Source organism: Portunus trituberculatus, chromosome 4 (genome assembly GCF_017591435.1).
Source record: "Portunus trituberculatus isolate SZX2019 chromosome 4, ASM1759143v1, whole genome shotgun sequence".
In the NCBI taxonomy this organism is placed as follows: domain Eukaryota; kingdom Metazoa; phylum Arthropoda; class Malacostraca; order Decapoda; family Portunidae; genus Portunus; species Portunus trituberculatus.
In genome coordinates this window covers 6,965,380-6,981,166 of record NC_059258.1, presented here as the reverse complement: position 1 = coordinate 6,981,166, position 15,787 = coordinate 6,965,380, and the positions used below count along the sequence as shown (strand labels likewise).

At 39.8% G+C, this 15,787-nt stretch overlaps 1 protein-coding gene across 1 annotated transcript in view; it reads left to right on the top strand.

The window, feature by feature from the left end:
* The first annotated feature begins 4,570 nt into the window (after nucleotides 1-4,570).
* The window catches only part of LOC123512433 (vacuolar protein sorting-associated protein 8 homolog), a 50,670-nt gene continuing 39,453 nt past the window's right edge, over nucleotides 4,571-15,787 (top strand). Inside the window, exons 1-8 of the mRNA XM_045268849.1 lie at nucleotides 4,571-4,703; nucleotides 7,983-8,117; nucleotides 8,628-8,828; nucleotides 9,130-9,258; nucleotides 12,501-12,671; nucleotides 13,571-13,789; nucleotides 14,691-14,870; nucleotides 15,325-15,576. Coding sequence (XP_045124784.1) covers nucleotides 4,611-4,703; nucleotides 7,983-8,117; nucleotides 8,628-8,828; nucleotides 9,130-9,258; nucleotides 12,501-12,671; nucleotides 13,571-13,789; nucleotides 14,691-14,870; nucleotides 15,325-15,576 — 1,380 coding nt within the window. The 5' untranslated portion in view covers nucleotides 4,571-4,610. The remainder of the gene's footprint in view (nucleotides 4,704-7,982; nucleotides 8,118-8,627; nucleotides 8,829-9,129; nucleotides 9,259-12,500; nucleotides 12,672-13,570; nucleotides 13,790-14,690; nucleotides 14,871-15,324; nucleotides 15,577-15,787) is intronic.

The window sequence follows — 15,787 nt, the reverse complement described above, 5'->3', positions numbered from 1 at the left end:
CAAGTTTTCTCTTAAGTCAAGCAAGCTGCGGCGAGCCTCAGAGCTCCATCACACTCGGAAGTGAGCAGTACACTGACTTGCATTTGTTTATAGCTGGGGTTTGTGGGTAACTGCTAAATAGGATTCTTATTGTGTCTATAGTTCTTTTGTCCAATGACGTGCCACCACCTCTTAACACCATGAGCTGCGCCAATGGGAATTTACTATAGGTATTCGTAGGCGGGGCACAGCTGGGCAGACAGGTGCACAAAGACATCTGTGTGCACAGTTTAGCCATGGCCACCGTTGACATTAGTTGTAAATGTTGCGAATTTAATTACTGGGAAATCATCGCTCATGCTGTCCCCGTAGAGGACAGTGAACTTAACGACAATCGAGAAGATGATGTCCCACAGCCAAGACCTTCAACCTTTCTTTAAGGTATTGTGAGGAGGGGTATTATTAGTAAAGACAGGGCATATTGTGTCAACCTATAAGAGAATCGGTGTGGGGGAAGCAGCCCCAAAGCAAGGATACGGTAAGTTAGGTTTATGTTAGGGTTGGGTTAGTGTTATAGGGGGGTCAAGGGGGTGCAGCCCTCCTGGCTAGGATACGTTAGTTTAGGTTAGGTTAGGTTAGTATTATAGGGCTAGGATATGTTAGGTTAGGTTTATGTTAGGGTTAGGTTAGTGTCCCAGAGGGGAAAGGTTATGGTATGTCAAACTTCCCTACATTTAGGGATATTTTCCTAGATTTGGAGAAATTCTCTAGATTTAATGAAATATCCTTAGATTTAGGGAAATTCTTCAAATGTGTAGGGAAATTTCCTTAGATTTTTCAAAAAGCCATATATCACTCATATATGTCTCCCCCACCCAAAATCCCCGATTCCCCAAAGGCCCCCAAGCTTGTTGGAGGGGTTGGGGGTGATGGTAAAGATAGGGGATATTGTATTAAACAAAAAATTTACCTACAAATATTTTCAAAAACACCGTAAATAAAAGTGTCATAACATCGACATGCTCTAAGACAATGCTAAAGCCACTAATCTTATTCAACACGATTGATAAATTTTTTTTAAATGTGAACCACTTCCGCAACACATCAAAGTTTGGCAACACCCTGAAATAATAAAATAAATATTCTATATTATGTCACTTTTACACGCTTTAACGACACTGTAAATTACTTTGAAATTCGACACCTCTCACTTATCAAGAGTGAACACTCTTTACCATTCATAAGATATCTTTTGAAACCATTCACACTTCATTACAAGCTGTAATAAAAAAAATAAGCATGAAGAGATGGAAAATTTGCAGAGGATATCTGGCTCTTATTTAGGCCATATAAGACTTCAAAATTTACGTATTTCATCCAAGAGAGGCATGAAAAACACTTGAAGCACAACTAAATATGTCTGAGAACAATAAAAAGTTACTTATGAGCCAAAATAAAATAAAGTGAGAGCAATAAATAATGATATCGGAATTCAACAGACTGGGAGAGGAAAAGCAAGATGGCCCGGCTGATGACGTCACGCGGGAAAATGGCTGATGACGTCACGCAGTGGCCGCTGCTCCCCCCGCTTAGCATTTCTAAGCTTTCACCATACGCAAATGAGACAATAGCGGATATATCTCAACAACCAACGTGAAAAATTAGGTCAGCGGCTCCACTTTGGTACGTATCTGGCATATATTAAGTGAAAGATGAGAGATAATGGCCGAGAGATAAGCACCGGATCAATGGTTCGTTCGTTTAATTACGATTTACTCGTTATTTTGGGTTTCTACCTTCCCAGCGGGTGTTAGTTCAGCGATATGTTGTCCTGGAGGATGGCAAGGCAGGGCTGGAGTGGGTAGGGACGAGTTGTGACGGTCAAATATTGAGTTAACTATAAACACTGATGTGAGGGTCTGTACCTGGTAACTATTTGCCTTGTTTAATGATCTGCGATGGTTCATTCCTTGGTGTTTCGTCCTGGGGGCTGGCAACGTTAGGCTAAGACATGACACCACTATGAAATATGTATAATGAGTTATACACAAAGTTTCGTAATGGACACTGTCCCGCGGCGGACCGCCTCAGCCTTCTTGTCAGTACACACACACACACACACACCGCGTAGTGTAGTGATTAGCACGCTCGACTCACACTCGAGAAGGTCCGGATTCGAGTTCCGGAGGCGGCGAGGCAAATGGGCAAGCCTCTTAATGTGTAAACCCTGTTCACCTAGCAGTAAATAGGTACGTGCTGTAACTCGAGGGGTTGTGGCCTAGCTTTCCTGGTGTGTGGAGTGTAATGTGGTCTCAGTCCTACCCGAAGATCGGTCTATGAGCTCTGAGCTCGCTCCGTAATGGGGAAGACTGGCTGGGTGACCAGCAGACGACCGAGGTTAATTACACCGCCTTAATTAAGTGCCTACAACCGTGTATGAATAGTTAACCTCTGCTTACTGAGAGGCTACCAACACGCCATTCTTTTTGTTACTCACTAGTCTGTCTTCCCTCTTAGTGCTTCACGTCCTGCCAGCGCGGCGTCACACATTTATATACAAAGTTAAATCAGTGGGAATGGGAGTGGTTGTGGTCGGTGGTGGGGTGGGGTTGGGGCAGCCACAACTGGGGGAGCAGGTGTTCCATCAAGTTAAGAGTTGCCACTTGCCACAATCAACACTATTACTGTATAAGTAAGATACTTTTAATCAAATGTAGCAGTAGCTACTAACCGGGGATCGGGCAGATGTCCACGCGTAGGTTCGAATCCCACCACGTACAGCCTTAAACACTTTGCCATTTGTCGAGTGGTTTAAAGTTACCTATATGTCACCATGATACCCAGGTTGTAGGTGGTTACACCCAAGATGAGCTTGGGGGTGATATGGGTCCTAATATGGGTACCACTATAAATAAAGTTGCCCACGCCACTAATGGGCGGAAGCTGAACAGCGCTTCCCATACACTCTTCAAGTGTGCCTACAGGCGCTATAGGCCTTACCGTAAAAAAAAAAAAAAAAAAAAATATATATATATATATATATATATATATATATATATATATATATATATATATATATATATATATATATATATATATATATATATATATATATATATATATATATATATATATATATATATATATATATATATATATATATATATATATATATATATATATATATATATATATATGTATATATATATATATATATATATATATATATATATATATATATATATATATATATATATATATATATATATATATATATATATATATATATATATATATATATATATATATATATATATATATATATATATATATATATATATATATATATATATATATATATATATATATATATATATATATATATATATATATATATATATATATATATATATATATATATATATATATATATATATATATATATATATATATATATATATATATATATATATATATATATATATATATATATATATATATATATATATATATATATATATATATATATATATATATATATATATATATATATATATATATATATATATATATATATATATATATATATATATATATATATATATATATATATATATATATATATATATATATATATATATATATATATATATATATATATATATATATATATATATATATATATATATATATATATATATATATATATATATATATATATATATATATATATATATATATATATATATATATATATATATATATATATATATATATATATATATATAATGCACCTGCTGCCGTCACCGAAGACTATAAGGACTGAATTAAGTAGTCCGGAGGGTGGGTGGTTGGGTGCCGAGGGTTGCGCTGTTGCCCGGATCAGCGTAGCAAGTTACCATATTAACTAGATTATTATTTGAAAGTTTACAACTAGAATGATATTTGTACTACTGCATAGTTAAGTAATAGGTACAGCTTATCCTGTACCTGTATTTTTAGTAATAGTAGTAATATAACTTATAAGTATAGGTATAAAGTAGGTAGCACATTCTCTCTCTCTCTCTCTCTCTCTCTCTCTCTCTCTCTCTCTCTCTCTCTATTTAAAATGATGTGTGATTTCATGTCACTAGGTATTTGAAAAAAAAAACATCAATCACTGAAATTTTACTTCGCTGTTTGTTTCTTACCATGTAATAAACGAGAAAAAAAAAATCTTTTACCATAATTTCTCCCGGAAACGTCATGTTGTATTTCTTTGAATATTTTAGCTATTTCGGAGTAACACCGTTAATAATAAGTCTGCATGACATATTTAGAAAACTATAATGTGGTTTACATAAGTCAAACCATCAGTTCTTTCTTAGTTTTCCTCTAGTGATGAAAAAGAAAGCGGCAATTTTCCATTGCTTAACACAGGAGAGGCCAATGTTTTGGGTGTAAGTTGCGATCGTAAACTCCGCCCACCGCCTCATAAGCTCCGCCCACTACCTTCACATTTTTAGTTCAGCGGTATAGGCGCGTGCCGCTTCCCTCAGTGTAACCTCCGTGGTCATGGTCCCGAAAGGGTTAAAGATGAAGTCACATTACCAAGATCAAGATTAGAAGTCATCATCAGCAGCAAGACAAACATGGCGGCGGGAGGGGAGGATCAGCTGTCAAACCACCTGACGAAGACTGACGATAACAGCCTTCTCAAGCAGTTAGAGCTGCAGCTGGAGGAGGTGAGGCACTCAGCTCAACCCTGTCAAGGACTTAATAGGGAAATAAGAGACGAGAGTGACGTAATTTATGTGTTTGGAGGGAAAATGGAAAGCCGAACGTAGAATTTGTTAGTGTCAATATAATTAGTGTCATGTAATTTTTCACTGTCTATTTTGTGAAGGTGGATGTGTTAGGGGAAGGCAGGCTGTGTGGTGGCGAGGTAAGGGTAGATCAGGTTAGGTTCCGAGGGCAAATATTAAGATGAAACACTCCCCTCTATTATTTATTGAAAGGGAAAGCTGGACGTATTTACGGTACGGGATAATCTCACCACTAGCACCGCCTAACGAAGCAGTAAAATCCTGACATTTAGTGATGAAGTAGTTTATGCCCAACACGTTTTTTGTAGTTTTATTTGGCGGACGGCCTTAGTTGTGTCCTGCACAGCCTCGCAAAGTGTGTTGGTGCCTCACAAAAAGTACGTCCATAGTGACCAAGCTTGTCGCCCCGCCCACCCGCCACCAAGGAGAGTTGTGCGTGTGTGCGGTGGTGAGCGTACCGCTACTGTCACCTGGTACAATGTGACGTTGAGGGTCATTGGAAGGGTCTGGGGGGACGCAGCTCCCCCTGCTAGAAGACATTTAGGTTAGGGTAAAGATTCTAGAGGCTCAGCCCAACAATTAGTTTAATCTAGTGTTAAAAGACATTTAGGGTAAGTTTGGTTAGGTTAGAGTAAAAGTGCTACCGGGGGTTTTGGGGTAAAATTTAGCTAAATTTGTCTCCCCCCCAAGAAAACCTGATTCCCTATGTGCCCCTGAGCTTGGTGAAGGGGAAAGGGGATATTTAAAAATACTTATGGAGGTGCTATTGTTAAGAGTTAACAGACATATTTATTTTTATTGTTTATTTCTGAAGGTGAATGTGTTAGGGGAAGGTAGGGTGTGTGGTGGTGGTTAGGTTAGGTTAGGTCCTTAGGATAAACTTTAAAATGAAAGCCTCTCTATTTACTATGAGAAAGAAACTGATGGAAAGCTGGGCATATTTATTTTCTTGTCTATTTCTAAAGGTGGTGTGTGGTTAGGTTAGATTAGGGTGGGTGTCGGTAAGGTTAGGTTAAATTACGTTCCATTAGGGTAAAAATGAAGATGAAACATGCCATTCTATTTACTAATGTTCTGGTGGCACTGTCCTAATATAGAAGTCCCTCCAGCACTTCTTGTTTCCCAGCTTCCCCTTCACAGCTCTTGGGTTAGGTTAGGTTAGGTTACATTAGGTTGTTAGGTTAGAATAGGTTGAGTTAGGTTAGGTGAGGTTAGGTAAGAAGTTAGCTCAATTTAAACACCCAGGTGAGCACTTAACAGAACTATTAGCATCACACCAGATAAGGGAGTGTTGCAGTGTTACCAGTGTTAAGTCAATGTTACCAGTGTTCCAGTGTTATCAGATTGTACCATTGTTTAGTCAGTGTTACTAGTGTCGTGTATTGCCAGAGTATACCAGTATTACCAGTGTTGGCAGTGTACCAGTGTTGCAGTGTTGTGTGTTTGTTGCAGCTGGACAATGAGGAGCAGGGTGTACCAGTGTTGTGCATATTGCCAGAGTGTAATAGTGTTGCAGTGTTGTGTGTGTGTTGGCAGAGTATACCAGTGTTGTAGTGTTGTGTGTGTGTTGCAGCTGGACAATGAGGAGCAAAGTGTATTAGTGTTGTGTGTATTGCCAGAGTGTTGCAGTGTAATGTGTGTTGGCAGGGTGTACCAGTATTACCAGTGTTGTGATGTGTGTTGCAGCTGGATGATGAGCAAGGTGTACTAGTGATGTGTGTGTTGGTAGTGTTGCAGTGTTGTGTATGTTGCAGCTGGATGATGAGAAGCAAGGTGTACTAGTGTTGTGTGTGTTGCCAGAGTGTTGCAGTGTTGTATGTGTTGGCAGGGTGTAGCAGTATTACCAGTGTTGTGTGTGTGTTGCCAGAGTGTTGCAGTGTTGTATGTGTTGGCAGGGTGTAGCAGTATTACCAGTGTTGTGTGTGTGTTGCCAGAGTGTTGCAGTGTTGTATTTGTTGGCAGGGTGTACCAGTATTACCAGTGTTGTGTGTGTGTTGCCAGAGTGTTGCAGTGTTGTGTGTGTGTTGCAAGAGTGTTGCGTGTGTATTGCCAGAGTGTTGCAGTGTTGTGTGTGTGTTGCCAGAGTGTTGCAGTGTTGTGTGTGTGTTGCCAGAGTGTTGCAATGTTGTGTGTGTGTTGCCAGAGTGTTGCAGTGTTGTGTGTGTTGCCAGAGTGTTGCAGTGTTGTGTGTGTTGCCAATGTTGCAGTGTTGTGTGTGTTGCCAGTGTTGCAGTGTTGTGTGTGTTGCCAGAGTGTACAAGTATTACCAGTGTTGTGTGTGTGTGTTGCCAGTGTTGCAGTGGTGTGTGTGTTAGCAGGGTGTAGCAGTATTACCAGTGTTTGTGTGTTACCAGTGTTTGTGTGTTACCAGAGTGTTGTATGTGTTGGCAGGGTGCACCTGTATTACCAGTGTTGTGTGTGTGTTGCCAGAGTGTTGCAGTCTTGTGCGTTGCCAGGATGTACCAGTGTTGTGTGTGTGTTGCTAGGGTGTACCAGTATTACCAGTGTTGTGTGTGTTGCCAGGGTGTACCAGTGTTGTGTGTGTGTTGCTAGGGTGTACCAGTATTACCAGTGTTGTGTGTGTTGCCAGAGTGTACCAGTGTTGTGTGTTTTGCCAGGGTGTACCAATGTTGTGTGTGTTGCCAGAGTGTACCAGTGTTGTGTGTGTTGCCAGGGTGTACCAGTGTTGTGTGTGTTGCCAGGGTGTACCAGTGTTGTGTGTGTTGCCAGAGTATACCAGTGTTGTGTGTGTTGCCAGAGTGTACCAGTGTTGTGTGTGTGTTGCAAGAGTGTACCAGTGTTGTGTGTGTTGCCAGAGTGTACCAGTGTTGTGTGTGTGTTGCCAGAGTGTACCAGCGTTGTGTGTGTGTTGCCAGAGTGTACCAGCGTTGTGTGTGTGTTGCCAGAGTGTACCAGTGTTGTGTGTGTTGCCAGAGTGTATCAGTGTTGTGTGTGTGTTGCCAGAGTGTACCAGTGTTGTGTGTGTGTTGCCAGAGTGTACCAGCGTTGTGTGTGTGTTGCCAGAGTGTACCAGCGTTGTGTGTGTGTTGCCAGAGTGTACCAGCGTTGTGTGTGTGTTGCCAGAGTGTACCAGTGTTGTGTGTGTTGCCAGAGTGTATCAGTGTTGTGTGTGTGTTGCCAGAGTGTACCAGTAGTATTACCAGTGTAGCAGTGATAGCAGTGTAGTGTGTGTTGCAGCTGGACGATGAGGAGTTCCAGCTGCCGCCAGTGGGTGAGCTGCCCACACTGGAGAGCATCTTGAGGGAGGAGGAGCCCGGCAGTGTGTCCGAGGATGACCTGGACCTCACCCACCCCACGCCGCCCCAGCCAAAGGTCAGCTCATGCCAGGGGACAGTTAGCGCATTGTTGTTGTTGTTGTTGTTGTTGTTGTTGTTCTTTTTAGTATTATTATTATTATTGTTATTTTTATTATAGAAAGGTTGTTATTAATGTTCTTATTTACATCATCTTCGCTTTTTGTTCTTGTTCTGTCTTTTTTCTTTTTTTTTTTTTTTTTTTTTTTTTTTTTTTTGTTGCTGTTGTTGTTGTTGTTGCTGCTCTTCTTCTTCTTCTTCTTCTTCTTCTTCTTCTTCTTCTTCTTCTTCTTCTTCTTCTTCTTCTTCTTCTTCTTCTTCTTCTTCCTCCTCCTCTTATTATTATTATTATTATTATTATTATATCAGAAGGCTGGAATTAATGTTCTTTTCTTTATTAATATTTTGTAACTTTTTTTTATTATTTGTTATTATTATTATTTTTATTATTATTATTTTTATTATTGTTATAGTTATTATTGTATTTTTTAAACCTAACCTAATCTAACCCAACCTACCACACCCCCAGAGTTCCTTCTCCACGGAGGGCGGCGACACTCTATCAGTGCACTCCCGCGGCAGTTCGGAGAGCCGCAGCCGCACTTCCTCTAGTGAACGGCACAGTGCTGGGGGCGGTAGGGGCCGGCGGGAACCCCAGAGCAGAACACATGGCTCTATTCTGCGGCACGTTATTCTCAAGGGTGTGGCGTCCCAGCTGGTGTCTGCCCATGTGAGTGTCCCTGCTGGTGTGTGTGTGTGTGTGTGTGTGTGTGTGTGTGTGTGTGTGTGTGTGTGTGTGTGTGTGTATTTGTTTATCCATGTATCGCTAATTTATTCATTGTGTTTTTCTTATCTACATATTGCAAGCTTGTTTTTCATCTGTCATAAATCTATTCAGAGTTTGTCTTTTATATTGAAAGTTCATTTATTCATCTACCTATTACTACTTTAAAGGTCACCAGTGTGTTTGTCTATCATTCTTAGCATTGCACTCCTAACCTAACCTAAGCTAACCAGCCTCATTACCGCAGGACCGAGTGGGAGCAGGGCTACCAACGACCATGGCTGTGGGTCTGGTGATCTGTATAGGCACCAGTCATGGTTTAATCCTGGTCTTTGAACCCACACAGGCGCTCAAATGCTGTCTTGGCTCCACACAGGTTAGTCACAAGGCACAAGATCATTGGTTACCTTAGTTTCTGTGCACACTTTTACAAGTGTTGCCAATGTGTATTTACCTAGTTGTAGTTTTACAGGGCCTGGGCTGTACGCTCGTGTGCCCCTGTCTCCATATCTACACTTATCCAATTTTTCTTTAAAACTATGCACACTCTTTGCTGACACCACTTCCTCACTCAAACTGTTCCAAGTCTCAACATATCTCTGCGGGAAACTATATTTTTTAACGTCTCTCAGACATCTTCCCTTCCTCAGTTTTTTACTATGTGATCTTGTGCTTCGAATGTCATATTCTTCTCTCAGGATCAGTTTCTCATTATCCACTTGGTCCATTCTGATAATCAATTTATAAACTTGTATCAAATCCCCTCTCTCTCTTCTCTGTTCCAGGGTTGGTAGATCCATAGCCTTTAGTCTCTCCTCATATGTCATCCCTTCAAATTCTGGAACCATTTTTGTAGCCATATTTTGTAGTCTCTCCAGCTTCCTTGTGTTTCTTTTTATGGGGCATCCACACAACTGCATATTCCAATCTGGATCTTATTATAGTACTTATCAATTTCTTCATCATTTCTTTGTCCATGTAGTGAAATGCTAATCCAATATTCCTTAGCAAATTATGTCTCTCTGAAAATTCTATCAATATGGCTTACTGGCTGATTGTTTTCTTCCATCGTCACTCCCAAGTCCTTTTCCTTTTTTACTTTCTCTAGTTCTACTCCATCTCCCATCTTATAGATTCCCACTGGTCGTCTTTCACTCTTTCCCATTTCCATGACATGGCTTTTGTCCACATTGAATTCCATCTCCCACTTTTTACTCCATTTCCAGATCTTATTTAGATCTTCGTGCAGTATTTCACAATCCTCTTTTTGCTTTATAACTCTGCACAGTTTCGCATCGTCCACAAACAGATTTATGTAGCTGTTCACTCCCTCTGTCATGTCGTTTATATATATGAGAAAAAGTATTGGCACCAATACTGACCCCTGCAGCACTCCGCTTTCTACTGCTCTCCACTTGGACTTCATATCTTTGACTACCGTCCTTATTTCTCTCCCTTTCTAATAATTTTCCATCAATCTCAATGTGCTTCCTTTTAAGCCACCCTTCTCCTCTAAGTTCCACAGTGTGTGTGTGTGTGTGTGTGTGTGTTTTTTTTTTTTTTTTTTTATACCATGTGGGGTTTTCATGGGAATTTATGGAATAAAGGGGGTATTATATGGGGTACCTCCTATCTCAAAGCCCACCCGCTAGGAAACCATTGCCCCGAGTGAGGAAGCCCAACCTACACTCGGAACGTGGACAAGATTCGAACCCATGTGCTTAGAGACCCCTCGGACCCCAAAGCACGCATGGATCTTGTGTTTTTATGTCTCATGGTTAATTTGGATCTCATGGGTGTCAAACTCAAATTCACAGTGGGCCAAAATTAATCAGTGAAGTAAAGTCACAGGCCAAACTCAATATTTATTGAAAAATTAACTGCAACTGATATGTAATGTTTAACCTTTTCATATGGAAACAAACTTTAGCTTTGCTTAAACACAGAATCTGGTATTCATTTCTTATTTAAATAAATAAATAAAGTATGTCTCTCCCCGTATCCTTTCAAGTTCCTTTTTAAAGTAAACCTTTTTCAAAGCCAACAACAAAAGAACCAAAAATTATAATGTCACTTAATAAAAATCCAACATTTCAACTATTAACAGACCCTGCCTTGCAGTAGAAAAAGTGCATAAGAAACAGATATATTCAAGCTCAGTTTGCTACACTCTGATTTACTTTGCACATTGGTCTGAGCCAGATACCTGGCATCTTTTCTTAGATGCAAGTTCATCAATGTCTGGGGTCAGGCTCTGAGCTGAGGAAAGCCTCAGGACGGAGTGAAGGTGTTCATCAGGCCGTAGAAGGACTATAGCAAAGCATTGTGGGATTTGTAGTATTAGCGGCACAGTATATACCACGGGCCAGCTCTAATGCACATTTGATATGATCTTGCGGGCCAATTATAATTACAACGCGGGCCAAATTTGGCCCGCGGGCCTGAATTTGACACGTGTGTTTTAGATGGATGTGTTTGAGTGGAAGGATCTTGTGTTTGTATCTATTCGTTAATTGTGGTCTCTTCATTGTTTTTTTATACATTTTCTCTTTTCTTCTACATTTTCTCTCTTATTCTTTTTGTTTAGTTGTGTTTGAATGGAAAGTTTTTGTGTTTGCATCTCTCTCCAGTCTTTAATTTCTTTGGATGTGTTTTAGCGTATCTCTGTGTTTGTTAATTCTTGTCTCTTCATTGTTCTTTCAAATGTTTTGTTTTTTCTTATGCTTTTTGTCTGTTTTGCTTTAGTTTGGATGTGTTTAAGTGGAAAGATCTTGTGTTTGTATCCGTGCTTTTTTTTTTTTCATGTTTTCTCATTTTTTATGCTTTTTGTCTCTTTCATTCTAGTTTGGACGTGTTTTAGTGGAAAGGTTGTGTTTGTATCTGTATTTTTTTAATTCTGGTCTTTCAATCCTTTTTTGTGGGTGCTTTGATGTGTAGATTCAGTTTTCATTGATTGAGATATTCATGTGTTTCTTGATATGCTTTGTTGTCTTGAGTAGGATAGTTTAGCAAGTCAGGGTGTGTCAGTGTTTGTTTGGGTTTCTTTGTGCTGTTTGGATGTGTTTTAATGGAATGATTGTTGTGTCTGGAAGTTTGTGTTTGTTAATTTTTGTTGCTTAAGATTTGAATTATTGTTTTTATTATTTATTTTATTTATTTTTTTCTCTCATTAATTCTTTCCTTTCTTATTTATTTATTTTTTTTCTTTTTTTCCTTCCTCTATGTCTCACTTCATTTCCTTTCTCTCCTCTCCTCTCCTTTCCTCTCCTCTCCTCTCCTCTTCCTCCCTCTCCTCTTCCTCTCCTCTCCTCTCCTCTCCTCTCCTCTCCTCTCCTCTCCTCTCCTCTCCTCCCTTCCTTCCTTCCTTCCTTCCTTCTTTTTCTCTCTCCTTCTCACTTCTCTCTTCTCTCCTTTTCTTTTTCTTTCTCTTTTCCTTTTCCTTTTCCTTCCTCTCATCTCATCTCTTCTCTTCTCTCCTCTCCTGTTCTCTCTCCTTCCTTCCTTCCCTCCTTTCCTCCTTCCCTCCCTCCCTCCCTCCCTCACTCACTCACTCACTCACCTTCCTCTATCTACAAGACAGAGCCCTAACACTTCCTAACACTCCCTGATCTTTTCCAGCATGGGGAACAGTTTGGGGCAGTGTCAGCACTGGCCCTCAACCCTGACTGCACGAGGCTGCTGGCAGGGTTCGCTAAGGGTCAAATCTGCCTCTTTGACCTGACCTCCAGTAAGCTGCTGCAGACCATCTCAGATGCACATACTCCCTTCACAGCTGTACTGCATCTAAAGGTCTGCTCTGGTGTGGTGTGGTGTGGTGTGGTTGGGTTAGGTTAGGTTAGGTTAAGCTATGTTAGGTTGGGTTAGGTTAGGTTATGTTAAGGTTAGGATAAGTTATGTTAGGTTGGGTTAGGTTAAGCTATGTTAAGTTAAGTTAGGCTGGGTTAGGTTGGGTTAGATTAAGATTATATTTACCTGAAAACCTCTGCTTCCTAAAGGTAAGCTGTAGAAATACAAGTTTAAATTCAGATTCTCTTCTTTGTTCTCTAACTTAATGGGGGTAGACACACTAAAGAATGACATAAAACTAGTCATTTTCTTCAGCCTCTCTCTAAATGAACAAACTGAACAGTAGTTATAAAAACATTTACTTGTGTGTGTATCAATCTTTCACAAGCTTATCAATCACTCCTTAATTATTCATATAGTTTGTTTATCCCCACAGTGGACAGACTACCCACAAGCTCATCCGTCAGACCTTAATTTAATCTAGTATATCTCCTTTCTTCATGTGCCTGGGTATTGCTTCTGATGAATTAGTTAAGCAAATAAAATCAATCCGAGAGACAAAGGATCTAAGAACATCAAACAAGCGCAAGAGATAGATTATCCTCCTTCACCTCTTTATCCTTTGAATCTAACATTGAAATTAGAACAAAGGAAAAAGAGATGAAGGAGGCTAATGTCTCTCTTGCGCTCGTTTGATGTTCTTAGATCCTTTGTCTCGGTTCAATTTCATTTGCCTCATTAGTTCATCACTGCAGTGGACATTCATTCATCTAGTTTATTTATCCCTTAATTTCCTTCAACGTTCCTCCTGCATATTTTTTTTTATTTACTAGTTTGTTTATCTTTCACAAGTTTATCTATCTCTCCCTCAATTTGTTCATGTAGTTTGTTTATCCCCGCAGTGGACGGACTACCCTGGTGTGGCGGTGATCAGCGACAGCGGTGGCTCGGTGTTTGAGTTGTCGGTGAAGCGCACGATGGGCCTCAACTCTAATGAATCGCGGTGCATCTTCTCCGGCAGCCGAGGGGAAGTGTGCACCATCGAGCCACTCCTCATGTCACAGTTCAGAGCCACGCCATCAGTGGAGACCGTTATCCTGGCCATGGCAACAATATCCAAGGTTAGGTTAGGTTAGGTTAGAAAGTTGGCCTGTGCATTTCTATTTTTTTTCATTATTATTTACTTCTTCACAGGTTTGGATAAGTTCAGGTATTTTATTTATTTATTTACTATTATTATTGTTGTTATTATTATTTTTATTATTGTTATTACTTCATTTTATTTTGTTTTGTTATTTATTTATTTATTTATTTATTTATTTATTTATTTTTTTTTTTTATCACAGTGTTGTTTTAAATAGTGTTTGATTTTGAATGGTTGGGTTTGGTTAGCATAAGTTGAGTTTTTTTAAATGGATTTTTCTACTCTTATTTTATTTTATTTATTTATTTGTTTTTTTATAGGCTTGGTTAGTTCAGGTTCAGTTTTTTCTGTGTGTTTTTTGGTTGTTCTTTTCAAATTATTGTTTTTCAAGGGTTTTGGTTGTTAGGGGAACTTTTTGATGCTCTTTTTTTCATATATTAAGTAAAGTTTTATTTTATTCTCAGTTGTTTGTTCTTAGGGTTTAGGTTAGGTTGACTTCAGTTTTTCATATTTGGTTTGTTGAAGTGTTTTTCTCAAAGGGTTAAACTATGTTAAGTTACATTAAGCTTTTATGCATTTTGTTTTGTTTTACTGAATTGTTTTGTTCTGAAAATATTTCTGTGTACAAGTTTGATTTCCTCCGCAGATCATTGCATCACTGAAAGAACCTTATTGAAACCCTTATCTCAATCTTAACTTTATTATTTCTTACCCTGACTACTGACGCTAAGAGTTTTGACTACCCTTATGCACCTTCAACCACAAATAGTCTCCATGGATTACTTTTTGCATCACTTATTTAAACATTTTTCTCAATTTTAACTCCATTTCTTGTTAGTTTTGTGTGTGTGTGTGTACAATTTTGTAATCCTCCGCAGGTCATTGTTGTGTCACTGAGGCCGCAGCTGAAGGTCCTGTTCTCACATCCTCTGAAGGCTTCACCGGCCACACTGCCTCTCCTCGCATGGCAGTTTGTGGTGATCCAGATGTCCGACGGCACCAGAGTTATTGATCCTGTGCTGGCGTTTGGCAGGGAGCACTCCATCTATTTCTATCAGGTATTGCTTGTGGTAGTGGTGGTGGTGGTGAAGTGATTGTAGTGGTGGTGCCAAAAGATGGCATAGGTAACTAACATGGCTATTCCACCACCTCACATCACCACCAAACCATCCAAACACCACCTCACACTCTCATAACACATGCACATAAACTATAAACCAGCTTAACGTAACTTAAACATCTTAACTGATTTCACCATGTTCACACCTTCACACCACACGCAAACCAACCAAACACTAGCCTGATATGACCTAACCTAACTTAAAGAATAAATAATGATAGATAAAAAATGAATAGATAAATAACCTAACCAAACTTAACTTAACCTACCTCACAGATACCATTATGACACACCCTTACACTGCACCTAAACCAACCCAACACTAACCTAATCTAACATACCCTATACCATCCAAACCACACCTAACCTAACCTAACCGCAACACCCCACAGGTCACCCACGGAAGCCAGGAGGAGCTGCAGTTTGTGGCGCTGCAGAAGATGTCCTTACCTTACGTAGTGCAGGGTCTGGCTTGGCTCAACACACGAACGCTGGCCCTCATGGATGCCAGGGAGAGGCTGCATGTGGTGGACGTCAAGACACAGGAGGAGCTGGAGCGTCTTGACTTGGCCCCTCTTGGTCTGGTCTATGCCTCACCACAGTTCAAGGCCATAGCCACTGGGGGGAATGTCAGCAAGGCAATGGTGTGTTTGTAGTGGTTGTGTGTGTGTGTGTGTGTGTGGGGAGGGAGAATGCTGTGTGCTTGTTAGGGTGTGTCAGGGATTTGTGTGTGTTTTGTATGGGTGATTTTTGCTGTATGTGTGTGTGTGTGGGGGAGGGTATGTGTGTGTGTGTGTTTTGTAAGGGTGTTTCTGGTGTATTTACTTAGTTGTAGTTTTACAGGGCCTGGACTTT